Source organism: Hoplias malabaricus, chromosome 3, assembly GCF_029633855.1.
Source record: "Hoplias malabaricus isolate fHopMal1 chromosome 3, fHopMal1.hap1, whole genome shotgun sequence".
NCBI classification, from domain to species: Eukaryota; Metazoa; Chordata; class Actinopteri; order Characiformes; family Erythrinidae; genus Hoplias; species Hoplias malabaricus.
In genome coordinates, this window is record NC_089802.1 from 6,557,683 (window position 1) to 6,573,040 (window position 15,358).

Below are 15,358 nucleotides of genomic sequence, written 5' to 3' on the forward strand. Positions count from 1 at the left end.
GCTGTGGAGTGATTATAATTTACATTAGTGGAAGCTTAAGAGGCACAATTTCGTTTGTATTCGTTTTTGTTATCTTTTTTGTTTTAAATAAAAATACAAAACGTGACTTTGGTTGAGGATATTTTGGATCCTGAAACACGCGTCAGCCACAAAGCTCCAACCTAGAAAGATTTTGTTTAAAATACCCTACACGTCATATCAGGTATAAAACTGTGGAGTCAGATGCGAAGAGTCAGAACTTTGCGTGGAAAGGGCACTTTGCATTTCTTATGTATTAGTTCTCCTGGATCCAGTATTGTAATAAATACTTTGATTTGCTTTGAACTTCACTCGACTGGTCTTTGTAAAACTTCCGGAACGAGCACGCCTCCCTGAGGAGGAAGGTTCTATTTTGGAACTTTTTGATATTTTCTAAATTTTAATTACTTTGGGAACGGTCCAAAAAGAACGTTTTAATTCTTCAGTGTGAAACCCCAATGTTGCCCGATATCAGAAGTCAGTCGATGTACAGGTCTAGCCTTAGGCATTGCAGCCATCTTAATGCCCCATGCCCCATATATAACAGATATAGTGTGTGAAATGTAGGTGCTCAGTAAATCTGGAATGGATCAGAGGACAGAATCTCATACATCATGTGGTTACCATAACATATGGTGTGTAAGAAGAATATAAATGAAAAGATACAGTCACTTGAATTCAGGACTTTGTTGCAGTTACAGCAGTACTCTCCTTGTCTTTAAGAACTAATAAAGCCACCTGATGGAGTTAAAATGGTGCCTGACCCACCTTTGACACTAAACTCTACTGTCATTTCTCTGACTGAGATCCAGCTCTGTGGGGACTCTCCTTTCTCTGGGTGTTTACAGTGGTAGAGACCTTCATCTGACCTGGAGACTTTATGGATGGTCATCTCTCCTGTCGTCTGGTTCTGGAGGAGTGATCCGTTTTTATAGAAATCAACTGGAAGAGGTGAGGAATTTGTGGAGCGAAATAAACAGCGGAGAGTCAGAGGATCTCCCTCAGTCACAGGGTGCACAGGACTCTCCAGAATCACATCACCATCTGTAGATAACAGTGAAAAGAGTGTTTTTAAACTGTCAACCACAAAATATTAAACATAAAATAAATATATACAGATATATTGTTGAGGAGAGTAATGGAGACTCACTGTACACTGTGACATTTACAGGATCACTTCCCTCTCCAGATTCAGACTGACACCAGTAAACTCCAGTGTACGATGTGGAGAGGGAGCTGATGTTGCAGGTAAATTCTGTGTCTGTTGAACAATCCGACACCTCACCGTGTGTGTATCTCTTCACTTTCCATCCAGTAGAGTCTCTCTGTCCCTCACAGCTCAGTGAGAGAGAGTCAGCGCTGAAGTGTTGAGTCCTGCTTGGACTGATGATCAGAGACACTGGAGGAGATTTACCTGAAAATACACAGAAGAGACACATATAGCATGTTGATAAATAGTAACATAAGGCTAAACAAACACGTAACACAGTTCTCCAGTTCCTCACCAGTCATCCATAGCGGGTGTGGTCTGCTGTGCTGTGTGTGATAGACCGGTTCTCCTCTCTCTGCTCCACACACATAAACTCCTGTGTGATTTAGAGCAGCAGGACTGAGAGTGTAGGAACCTCCAGCTCCTCTTCTGCTGTCTGACAGGAGCTCCACATAATACATGACGGTACCATGAGCATCTGTTACTGGGGTTAAACCTTGTCTGTGGGGAACAGCTCTGTACCAGCTGAATGTCCAGTCTGCATTGGAGCCTGGAACCTCACAGCTTAGAGTCACTGAGTCTCCTTCAGTCAACCAGCTCTGTGGAGACACACTCAACACTGCCTGGACTACACCTGACAGAGACAACATGGAGGATATAACACACACTAATAGAAACTAGTACATACATATAGAGTATCTAAAAGAGTTCGCTGGCATCTAGAAAATTTTTATTTCAGTTGTCTTTTATTGCTCGGCTATACTCGACACGGGCAGTAGGGGGCGAGCGCGGGCTTTGTTCTTCATAAAGCCATCTTTGGGAAACAACGCTTGTGTTTACTGTAAGGTTAATTTCCCTATTTAGATATAAAACCAGTAAAATAATGTTTAAATACATTTCAAAAAGTAATCGTAGAGGTTGCTTATTATATAAGCATTTACTTCGATATGTGAATATTAGTTAATCGAATTTAATGCTGTTAATCAATGTGTAATTTATGTGAACGAGTCCTCACCGCCATTTTAGATTCTTCAGTGTTTCAGCAGAGTCGAGTTAATGGCGGAGGTGACTGCAGGATACCGAGATAAATAACCTCAACAACGGCTCAAAACTGAATTTGTTAAAAATAAACAATAATAATAACAAACAATAAAAGAGAAATAAACTTTTCTGTATAACATGAATGCTAGTGTGATGTTTAAAACTTTTAATTGTGTTAAAGTAAAATATCCTGCAATGTTACCAGTTTAATTACAGATAAAATAAATGATAATACAAGCAAAATAGAAGATAATTTTAAGAATTAATCATTATTATATTAGTTATGTAATGACATAATTGTTGGGAGTAGGGCTACAAACAAACTCCTCCACACAGCCCTGTGAACTCACATCATTTCCGTGTCGGCTAAACTTGCTCCCACCTGCATCCCTTCTACACCCTTTTTCTTGTGTCCACACAGTTTGTCTTCATACACACTCCAAAGCTGCCCTGAACTACTCCAGTTCAACCTTTAGGGCTTGGTCAGTACCAACAAAATGAATAAGTCCCTGATGGGAAAGTTGTGGAGGACAAACCCGCATGGAGGAGGGAAATACACTGGGGCTCAACACTGACTATTGGAACATGGTTTTGGCTGCAGACAGGAGCAAGAAGCAGAGAAGAGTATGGTTAGTTCCAGCAGCAGTTCACTATTGGAGAGCCGAGTTAGTCCCAGTTGAGAGTGCAGAGCTCACTCTGGGGCTCATTGGACACTGAATCAGTGGCACTTTCTTTTCTACTTGCTGTCTGCAGCCAGAGCCAGTGTCCCATGTGTAACCCCTGATGTGCATTCTCTCACTTATTAAAGCAAACTTATGCCCATGATTTAATGTGTCCTAATAGCATTCTCTCTTCTCCCTTAGTGAAAGTCTCACTCACCTGTGACGTTTACCCAGAGTGCATCACTGTAGTGTGTGTAGTAGACTGGGTCTCCTCTGCCAGCTCTGCACCAGTACCGACCTCCATCAGAGAGCCTAACTGACCTGATGGTGTAGTTGTAGGTGCGGCTGTTGTTCTCAGGGTTCTGTGTGTGTTTGGACCAGTAGAACGTCCATCCAGCAGACGGACCCAGACTGCAGTACAGAGTCACTGTGTTTCCTGTCAGTACGGCTACTTTAAGGCTTGAAGTGAGTGTAGGACGAGGCTTATCTGTGGATGAAGAACAAGGTAAAGAGGTTTTTTTTTGGTTCAGTACCTTTTTAGTACTTAATATATTATTATTTTTAAATGTTAATACTGAAAAATGGTCATCAAGTGCAAGTTAGTGGTTTTTAGGAGATATTTAAGCAGATTTAAATAAGACAAAGTGCAATCCCAAGAAGAAAATATTTTAAAGAACCAACAAAACTATACACTTAGATTAACACTATTTAAAGTTTTCATAAAGAACGACAATAGATTTAATTATAAAACACCACTCAAATTTTAACTTTCCTTGGTAGGCACAATGTAAGAGAGACCCCACACTCACCTGATACAGTCAGAATAACAGCGACACTGGTGTGTGTGTATATTCGGCCTGATGTTCCTTTACAGGTATAAACACCTGCATCAGACTGACCAACGTTTCCGATTGTGTATTTGTTCCCTAAAAAACTGCGGAGAACCTGATTATTCTTATTCCACTCATAATTCCAGTCGTATCCACCTCCTGTTTCACACGTCAGAGTGACCCTCTCTCCAATGAACACACTCTCCGCTGGCTGCACTTTCACTGTAGGCTTCTGTCTCTCTGCAGAAAGATGTTAAACCTTGTTGTGACATATGCTCACCTAAAAGTGCACTATTTTTCCTGTTTGTGATTAAAATAAGGTGAGATAATGTGAGAAGCAAAAAATACTCACCTGATACAGTCAGAGTAACAGCGTCACTGGTGTGTGTGTATATTCGGCCTGATGACTGTGTTCCTTTACAGGTAAATTCACCTGCGTCAGACTGACCAACATTAGAGATTATATAATCCTTCCTTACAGAACCCCTGAGAGACTGAGTGTTTTTATACCACTCATAATTCCAATAATTTTCACCTTCTGTTTCACACATCAGAGTAACCCTCTCTCCAATGAACACACTCTCCGCTGGCTGAACTTTCACTGTAGGCTTCTTTCTCTCTGCAGGAAGATTTTATATAATTGTTTGTGGCTTATACACATTCTCTAAAAATGCACCTGGACATGTTTAATTGTTAGTGATTAAAATAATGTGATAAAGAGCCCACAGTCTCCTGATACTGTCAGAGTAACAGTGTGACTGTGGTGTGTGTATATTCTCTGTATTGACTGTGTTCCCTTAAAGGTATAAACACCTGCACTGGAGAGTTTAACACCAGACACCGGGTATTCATTGATGTGCATCACTCTTCTTATAGTTAATAACTCACATTATTAATAAATAATTAAAACAGGAAACATTACGTACCTCTCACTGTAATCTTGATGAAGGCACTGTATGAACTATTCAGTGACCATTTCCCAATACACCTGAACCATGTTTCTCCTGGATCAGACACTGTTACTCTGACTGTGGTGGTGTGAGTATCTTTATGAATCAGATCAGGACTAAAATACTGAAAGTCTTTCATCCAGAAAATCTCAGCTCCAGTCGACTGTGTCTCACAGCTCAGAGTCACTGTGTCTCCAGTAAAGACTGTGCCCTCAGGCTCCACTCTCAGTGTGGGTATTTCTGTTGAAATAAAATGAAGAAGTCAGCACAGCTGCTTTTCTCTTTACACTTCACAGCTGTGTGTTAACGAATGAGCGCCCTGCATCAAACTCTTCTCCACATTTAACACACAATTAGTGTTTATCTGCTGAATGTAACATATTGTAAGATTGTGGCCTGTGCAAAAATTACAGCATTAAATTATTTAAAATTATACATTCATTCATTCATTCATTGTCTGTAACCCTTATCCAGTTCAGGGCGGCGGTGGGTCTGGAGCCTTCCCAGAATTACGAGGCACAAGACAGGAACACACCCTGGAGGGGGAGCCAGTCCTTCACAAGGCAACACACACTCACACATTCACACTTTATAGTCTCCAATCCACCTAACAATGTGTGTTTTTTTGGAGTGTGGGAGAAACCGGAGCACTCGGAGGAAACCCACACAGACACAGGGAGAACACACCACACTCATCACAGACAGTAACCTGGAGGAAACCCACACGGACACAGGGAGAACACACCACACTCCTCACAGACAGTCACCGGAAACCCAAGCATACATGGGGACAACACACCACACTCCTCACAGACAGTCACCCAAAGGAAACCCACGCAGACACAGGCAGAAAACACCACACTCCTCACAGACAGTAACCTGGAGGAAACCCACACGGACACAGGGAGAACACACCACACTCCTCACAGACAGTCACCGGAAACCCAAGCATACATGGGGACAACACACCACACTCCTCACAGACAGTCACCCAGAGGAAACCCACGCAGACACAGGCAGAACACACCACACTCTTCACAGACAGTCACCCGGAGGAAACCTACGCAGACACAGGGAGAACACACCACACAAACACAAAAAAAGAATTTTTGATTAAGAAATAAATCACTCCTCACAGACAGTCACCTGGAGCAGTAATCGAACCCACCACCTCCAGGACCCTGGAGCTGTGACAGAGACACTACCTGCTGCTCCACCGTACTGCCCTAAACTACATAAATAAACAAATAAATTAAACATGGAAAATGTGTGTTTGTTTAGACCAGAGTATGTCCATTGCAGGCAGTGCATTACGTAATGAAATAGCTCTATTATCCAAAAAGCCCATGCTGTGAAGTTTATGTCTTTAATTTTTCTGTACATTTCCCTCTGTAACTTTCTACAGCTCTGTGTCCTCATTAAAATTCCTAACTGAAGATTCATTGAGAAAAACTCATTTAATGTCATGGCCATGATGCAGGGAGTAGCTCCTCTTTTCTTAAGCAGCCATGTCAAAAGGTGTTTCTGGCAGTCTTGAAATAATACTACTGTGTTTTTGAAGAGTCAAAGTATTGCCCTGAATCAATCAATGAGAACAACTTCCCTTGTATCTTCCCTGATAGCACAAGCATATTCCTTAATGGTCTGTAACCACCCATCAACTTCAGGGCCATGGTTGGTCCAGAGCCCACCCAAAATGATATTACCATGATTTATTGTGCTCAGATTTTGGAATCATCAAGTTCTGGGAGCATGAGGAATCATTGCTACACACAAACTGTCCACCACAGAGTCCTGACCTTAACCCCAGTGAAAGTCTGATGTATTTTACGGAGCGTTTATCCAACACATCATCAGTACACGGCAGAAATAAGTGCAACTTTGGACAGAAATAAATTTTTGCATGACTTTGTTCATACCATGCCATGTTGAATGAACAGTGTGGTAAAAACGGGTTTTTTTAGGTAAGGAAATGAATCTGCATTTGAGTGTACATGAATAATACTGAATTAATTCAATAGAGGAACATGATTCACCTTGAGTTTGTCCACAGTGGAGGAGTCCAACCAGCACTAAAGCACAGACAGAAGAACACAGGATACGATGCATTAATGTGAATGAAGAAATCTGAAAGAGATTGTGCAGCTGGAGCTAGAGAATCAGATCAGGTAACAATCATCATTTCCATCCAGTAAAAGTGCTACATGCTACATTTTCAGTGATGCCATAGATAGAAAAACCTCCTTTGGTTCATGAAAGAACTGTGTTTGTTTAAGAGGTGTGTGTGTGTGTGTGTGTGTGTGAAGAACCTTTTGATGGTTTACAGAAACTTCACATGAAGTCATTAGCAAAGATGTCTCTTTGTGGAACCAAAAGAGGTTCTTCTGTGTTATTGTTGAAGAACACTTTGTAGCGCTCTTATTTTAAAGAGTGTCCTGTTATTATCACGTTATTAAAGTGCAGAATAAAAGTACTGTATATGGGTCAAAAACATAATAATGTAAATGAGGATGTTACAGCTCTAAAACGTTTATTCCTGATCGTAACCCTCTCTAGTAGAAGAAGGTCCAACATAAAATACATGAAGTCAAAATGTAATACAAAATTCTCTCATTGATGAACACGTAGAGACCAAGCACAGTTACTCGCCTTTGGGAAAGCTTCATGTCCCGTTGTTTTTTTTTTTTTTTACCTAAATGTTACTATTTACTCAGCATTTGTTTGGAGTCTGTGAGCATCTTTGCTGTGTACAAGTGAATTTGTTCACTCTAATCTACATTAAATAGTAATTAAGTGTGGCACCCAAACTTTTGCTTTAGACTGAAGGCGAATATTAAACTCATACGACCAGGTGCTAGACTTTATCTGGATCTTTGCAATGAGGAGTAAAGTTTTTTTGCGGAATGAGGCAATGAATAAACCACACAAACTGTTAGTCACTGAAAGAAAAAAAAAATACATGTTTTGCAACTGACTGTAAGTGTAGTCAAACAATTAAAAATAAAATGTGTTTAACTTTCAATCGTGGCTTTAAACACATGAAAATCAGAAATAAATTGTCTCTAATGTTTCAAAATTGTAATGTTTAATTTCTGTGTGTGTGTGTGGACGCAGTTCAGGACCTACACGGCTAGAGCTCAAGAATTTTTGATTTAGAAATAAATCACTTCAATCTCTGATCTCAAGCTCAAGGTAAAGCTGTTACTTTATTATTGTCTTCCTACAGCAGCCCTCACTCTATTGAAGTTAGTGAAGATATTAAAGGACAGTTTTACTCACCGAGCATCACAGAGAGAGGACTGAGCTCCATTCTGCCCCAGTAAAGACTGAGAACTGCAGTGTGTTAAACTCTCAACACTTCCTGTGTTCTTATCCTCAGAGAGAGAGAGACCTCAGTATTGAACTGCTTTTCTTTTAGACTCCTGATACAGTTATGAAACCGATTATTACTCTGAGCCCACTTTGCTTACTGCAATAATAAGTTTGTTTAAGTTTGTAATAAGTTTTCTTAGCTATTAAACTTGACGAACCTGAAATATAACACAAGGACATGACCATATTAAACATCTGCGTACTTGTGTAAGAACATGATAATTATTGATTTCATAGCATTTGCATGTACATTTCAATTCCCAAAAACATTAATCGAAATAATTCAATTATTAGCTTTATATAGACTATTTGTTTTGCTAGCTAGTTAGCATTTTTATGTTAGCGTAGCCTTAAAAATTAGCTACTCATTTAAATGACAAGGTTTTAGCTGTTTATCCAATAGCTTTCCTGTAAATTGCACTTTTTGGCTAGTGCTCTAATCATTTTATTATTGAATTTAATTTTTTATTAACTTTTTAAAGGTTTTATTTGTTTTTCCCAAAAAATTTTAACCATTTCAGCACTTTTCACAGATACTTGTGGTTTATTTTGATTTTTATTGGACACTGTCATAGAAACTTGTTCACGTCAAGCACCAAAATGAACAAACTAGTAGAAATGCTCCACAATTACTTACAATTATTTTGAGAATGACTTTGAAATAATTTACTGAATACTCAGTCCTGGAATGGGTAGTGTGTATATGCATCATCCAGGTTTATTCACAGATAATGGAATTTCAGGTTGAAGAATTAATGGAATAAAAACTGGTCTCCCTTCAGTAGTTACAGTTATATTCATAATCAGTGCCTTATACCACTGTGGATTAAAGCTCTTCTTTAGATTAGCATTCATTCATTCATTGTCTGTAAATACTTATCCAGTTCGAGGTTGCGGTAGGTCCGGACCCTACCCGGCAGAAACACACCCTGGAGGGTGGGGGGGGCATCTTTACACTAGCAATAAAATCATAATAAATATAAGTTACTACTCTATGATACAATTAATTGCATTAATTTTGTTGATGAAATATAGTTAACAACTGTTCCATTGGGTATTTCAGCTCGATTGGTCTCTGACCCTTTACACGATTGCTGACCTGTGGCCACCTTGTTTATTTCTGACCTCCAGGTAAATGGGTTTCAGTTCCACTTTGGTTGGTAATATCTGAGTGTCTGTGGCATTAGAACAGAAGTCAGACCACAAACACTTATCTAACCCCTCTCTATTCTCAGCCCTAGAAGATTCTTGGTTTGGGTTTGGTTGATGAAGTGAACAACAAAGCTCCTGATGCTTATAGATGTGTGACCAGTGACACAGTTCCCACAGTTCTACAATCTGTCTGCTGTAGTGGCTCAGTTCTTTTCTGCTTTATCTGTTTGTACTCTATTGGAACTGTGGTGATTTTGAGTGATAGAATGGACACAGCTGGTATAATACTGGATCACAAATACTATTATACTCTAAAGTATTGGATGATACCCCATGGATTGCAGTTCCACTGCTTCACAGCTTAATACTGGGTGTTCATATCTTTTTAGCTGAGCTTTGGGGACCTCAGGCTTAAGCATGAATGCTCCAGAGCATTTGCTTTCCTGCTTTTCCATTATGATTATGCCGTCTGTGTGGAAATCTGACTGCTGTGTCCAAATTGGGAGCAACTTAAAGTAGATCAGTTCACTGATTATATACAAGAGGATTCCAGAGGTTTTGGTTGTATTGTGTTATCAGTAATAGAGTAAGCATTAATAAGAACTGGGAGTAAGTGCTGATTTATTCATGAGAATATGTTCATATCCTATACTTTTGCCTACCCTACCCATATTTATAATAATTATATAAAAAAACATTGCCCTTTACTAATCAAAGTAGCCCCAAACACACCATCCTGAATAATAAATGTAAATAATATTGAATCTTATTTCCTCCCAAAATAAGAAACTGAATCAAGTTATTTTCATCAATTTCATTTTTCAAATGATACATTTTAACCTTTATTTCACAGTGAAATAGTATGAAATGAGGGTGTTACAAAAATATAAAAATATATCCCATATCAAAAATATAAATAGTTAGAAATAAATGTGGTAAACAATTATATTAATCATAAAATTGGCCAAAACCAAATAAAATACACAATCACACTTGAGTGTATTTATCTTATATCTGAGTAAATCATTGATTCTAATGGTGAAATATTGTGGAAAATCATAAAACTATTACAAAAATATCAAAGTACTGAATAAATGATTGAACACTAAACATTCTCTGAATTTGTTTCAAATCAAGTCTTTCATCAATTCTCCAATTTAAGAAATTAGTTCAGAAACAGAAAAGTAAAAATAATACAAACGTATTCAAAGTCATGAAAATCTAAATATAACCCACACAATATAATCATGTAGAATATTGTGTTCCTGCCTTGCACACAGTGATTCCTGGTTTGCTCGGGACCCACTGTGACTCCAAACTGAAGAAGCAGTTACAAACAAAGAATAAATATTGTTTAAAATGTATTCATTTAATTTACTTACTGAATAAGAAAAAAACCTGGTGTAGTCTGTACAGCAGAGTTAATAACATTATTTCTGAAAGGGAGATGAAATATTTTGAATTAAGTCCTAGAATTAACCAGTTTATGCTCCATACAGTGGGTCCACCATATGGGGGCAGCCATGGGTAAAATAACTGCTGCATTAACTGTGAAATACACAGTGTTAGACAATGTAAGTTAGTCTTTGATCAGACATTAGGATTCAGTTTTAAGTGGATAAAGATAGTCCTGATGTAGAGAAACCATTGGAGGTCTTACCTCAAAATCTGCAGCATTTAACCCCCAGCACAATGGAGATTATCACAAAGGGAGACATTGCCAAGACATGACTGAGAAAACTGAGCACTGTAGGACAGAGATAAATACTGAATGCAATATCATGAAAAGTTACATTATTAGTACATTATAATTATTAGATACTAGGCCATGGGTTTCCTGAAAGGACTCTTTGAGGAACATGGGATATGCAAAGACAAGGGTGACCTATTTGATAACGAATTTATACATTTTCTTCCAGCTGAAAAATGAACAGCACTTCCATTATAGGATCTATTTGTTTTAACCTGAGATATTGATGAATTCATTCATTCATTGATTCATTATCTGTAACCCCTTATCCAGTTCAGGGTCGCGGTGGGTCCAGAGCCTACCTGGAATCATTGGGTGCAAGGTGGGAATACACCCTGAAGGGGGCGCCAGTCCTTCACAGGGCAACATAGACACACACCACACATTCACTCACACACACACTCACGCCTACGGACAATTTTGAGTCGCCAATCCACCTACCAACGTGTGTTTTTGGACTGTGGGAGGGAACCGGAGCACCCGGAGGAAACCCACGCAGACACAGGGAGAACACACCACACTCCTCACAGACAGTCACCCGGAGGAAACCCACGCAGACACAGGGAGAACACACCAACTCTCCTCACAAACAGTCACCCGGAGGAAACCCACACAAAAGAACACACCACACTCCTCACAGACAGTCACCTGGAGGAAAACCACGCAGACACAGGGAGAACACACCAACTCCTCACAGACAGTCACCCGGAGCGGGAATTAAACCCAAAACCTCCAGGTCCCTGGAGCTGTGTGACTGTGACACTACCTGCTGCACCACCGTGCTGCCATCTGCCAAAACCTCTCTGTAAACTAAAATTGTGTAATGCACCGGAGATAAACAGCTTTAACAAACTTTAGCAAAATTTAACAAATTAAAACTTTAAAATTTTGGATCTGAGCATACACACAGCTGCGGAGTAGCACATTTCGACAAGGTAGCACAACTCCACAGAACACCGGTCCCAAAGCCCAGATCACCTGATCAGAATCCTGTCTCTGAATAAAGAACAGAACAGAAGTGTTGTTTTTGGTTGCAATATTTATTTATTTGTTTCAAAGTCAGGCATTAGAAGAATAATAAAAAATATATTTCATTTCATTGAACTCAGCTGTATTGGTTAGAAAAAGCTTTTAATTAAAGGAAACAATATTTTTACTTAAACTGAATTTTAAAGATGAACAAATATTTTAAGTATTTTAAATATTAATCTATTAATACATTTTATAATTATTAGAAATAAAAAGACTCTAAAAAGCACATGTACACATTGTATTATTATAACCACCATTCATTTATGAATATTTTTAGTTAGACATTGATTTAAGACAAAAAAAAAGCTTTCTGCATAAAACTATAGTCTAAAATTCACTGAGCAAACCCATGACTAAAAAACATATGTAATTCATACAACAACAAAAAAAAGCAAAACAAAATGGCAAAGTTTAAAACAGTGGCATAAAACATTAATAATATAAAATAAGTGTAATGATTGTAATGAAGTGTAATGATATTTTTTCTCTTGTTTCTGAAATAAAAGTGTATTCCTGCTCCTTTTGTCCATGTACATCAAAGTGATGCTGGGTATTAGATGTTGTCCCAACATTATTTTTGGGTCAACAGTGTCATGACCGGCATTAATCCAAAGAATAACATCTAAGGACATACTGGGGCCACTGGAATATTCAAATTTCGAGGAGTGAATTGAAGTGTGCTTTTACCATCGCTTTTACCTTTTATGCATTTTACATTACTACAGTTTCACCTCTGCCTTAGTTCTGTCACACCCTGCTCTGGCCACACTTCCTGTGTTTTCAGGCTTTTATAGATATATATAGATATAACGCAATACAGAGAGACACATTGCTTCTTTCCATATATAGCTCCCTGCTCAACAATATAAGAGCTTTTAATTTTAAACTATATTTGTAGGGCATTTCATAAACTTCAAATATTTAATGGTGTAATTCAGAAAAGCGAATTTTAACAGAGCTTTTTTGTGTGTGATTTGTGGTGGAGAAATATTTAAAAAAAAAAAAAAAAAAAAAAACAGATCCTGAAAACTAAGATTTCATAAGTTCAGAGACACATTAACCATTCACAGCGCCCTGTTCTCACAGAGCTGTCTGACCCCCTGATATTTTACAAAACTAAAAGGTCATCTGTCCCACACCAATCCACAGAACACTGTTGAACTTTACACAAAAACAGGTGAAAGGTCCACATTTTTAAAGCAAGAACACCAGGGAGTGAGGGGTCTGCTCAATATTTTAATGAGGCTGTAGACCTCCATTAAATACATCACTCAATTTCGTCAATCATTCATAGCTAAGTGTTTCTACATAAAAGAGCTGTTCTGTTATCAGTTATATATTAGTTCTAGATAAAAAACTGTAAAAGTGCTTGCATTTAATGAGGTTAAGATGTCACAGTTAAACTGTAAACAAGCTGCTTTAAATGGAATTCAGTTCAGTTCAGTGTAGTCTTCATTGTTTTAGTTTGTTAAACGGACAATAAAAGACTTGTGTCACAGTTGGGCAGGACAGACAAGGGAGGTGGACGTAAACACAAGGAATCCTTTATTTAACAGGACCAAAAACAAAAAAAAACATGAGCAAGGAGTTTCACAAACTAACCACACGAACAAAACAGGAACAGACAGACAACTGAGAACAGGGGTAGACATGGGAGACGCAGAGAACGAGAAACACACGTCTACACACACACACAAGATCCGACAAGGGAACACTGAAACAAAGGGACAGAGCACTGACAAGGAACACCTGGGGACAACAACGAGAGGGCAGGACTACAAAGGGGACACTGACGAGAGGGCGGAGCTAATGCGGGACTAGGGCAGAGACAAGAAACACAACCAGAGCCATTTGCTACATGAGCACATGGTGAGGAAAACACAGGACGTTACAACTTGCCCTGATCACGGTCCTCGTGTGCCTGACGTTTTTTAACTTTTATTTCACTACAGCAAATTAAAGAGGGACCTTTACTTCCGCGTGATTTTTTTAAAAAGGCACTGTACTCAAATGCCACTCAGAAAACTCATTTACAAAAGGAAAAATGACGACAGGAATATTTTAATGGTGATTTTGTAATGTTACTAAATGTAAGCACCTTTATATTTTATTAACCAGGATTATATACATTGGTTAAAGGAACAGGGCATCATTGGGAACCAACCTTTTATATTTACTCATTCCTGTATAAACATCTGAGTGAGAAACCAGTCCTGTACGTAATGGAGGTCCAGCCGCTCTGTTTAAAACGCTCTGTATAAACGCTCGCTCTCTGGTGCTGTGGTTTTAATTATCTATACAGTTTACTTGTTTTGGTGTAAAGGTAAAATTAAGCAGAGAGGTTGTGCAGATGAACTGGACAGAAGGCAGTAACAGTCAGATCTGTTCAGTTAAACACTGTGTACGATCACTCTGTGGAAGTTTAGATCTGAATTTTATCATTTAAATATTTCACCACCTCACAATTTCAAAACACACACACACACACAAAGAATTGTTAGTATTTAAATTCATGAACTACACCATTTACTTATTTCAAGTTCATCAAATGCCATATAAATATAATTCAGTTATTACATTCACTTCATCAACAAACAAAACCGACAGAAATATTGTTAATGAATATTGTATTCCTGGGTGTTCTTTTGAGTCTAAATAAGGAAAAGGGGCAATTAATTAGTCTCCACTAAGAATGAGAAGGTAATCGGGATTAACAATGATTTTAAATGTAATGAAGTAGAATTCTGATCATGGTGTAAATAGTTATTTTATTTTGACCTCACCCTTAAACGTAGGGCAGCCGTCTCCTTTATTTTTCTTTGGCCTCAGTTCAATTTCTGCATAAACCCCATCACTGGGTCCAGCTCCATCTGAGAGAGAGCAGAAGTTGTTATCATTCTAAGATATTATATTTCTTTAATCACATTTTAATAAACTCAGTCTTAAAACACAGTTCTCAACCAGTCACACATTACAGTCCACAACTACATTTTTCAGAAACAAGACCCACTTTCTGTGTCACATTCATGTTTTTGAAGTAACCCATATCTGTTATTTGGTGGAGGAGCCTTTAAATAATACTGCAGTTAAAATTCTCACCATTTCCATGGCCCTTGGAGCTGCTTTTAATCTCAGAGTAAGTCACACTATTGAGTCTTTCCCCTGCATCGTCTAAAAAAGAAGAGAAAATAAATCATTAGTAAGAATACAGCAGTGGAGCTGTGTTTTGCAGAAGTGCAGTTCTTACCATTTCTCTTGGACTCTCTGTTTTTAATAGTCACAACACTGGTGTAGGTTACGTCATCGGACCGAACCGCAGAATCACCTACAGCAAAAATGTC

At 38.5% G+C, this 15,358-nt stretch overlaps 1 protein-coding gene across 1 annotated transcript in view; it reads right to left on the reverse strand.

The window, feature by feature from the left end:
- Window positions 1–736: 736 nt before the first annotated feature.
- The window catches only part of LOC136690919 (basement membrane-specific heparan sulfate proteoglycan core protein-like), a 62,396-nt gene continuing 47,774 nt past the window's right edge, over window positions 737–15,358 (reverse strand). Inside the window, 8 exon segments of the mRNA XM_066663019.1 lie at window positions 737–1,062; window positions 1,169–1,432; window positions 3,149–3,418; window positions 4,114–4,380; window positions 4,688–4,951; window positions 14,801–14,887; window positions 15,117–15,188; window positions 15,265–15,342. Coding sequence (XP_066519116.1) covers window positions 737–1,062; window positions 1,169–1,432; window positions 3,149–3,418; window positions 4,114–4,380; window positions 4,688–4,951; window positions 14,801–14,887; window positions 15,117–15,188; window positions 15,265–15,342 — 1,628 coding nt within the window.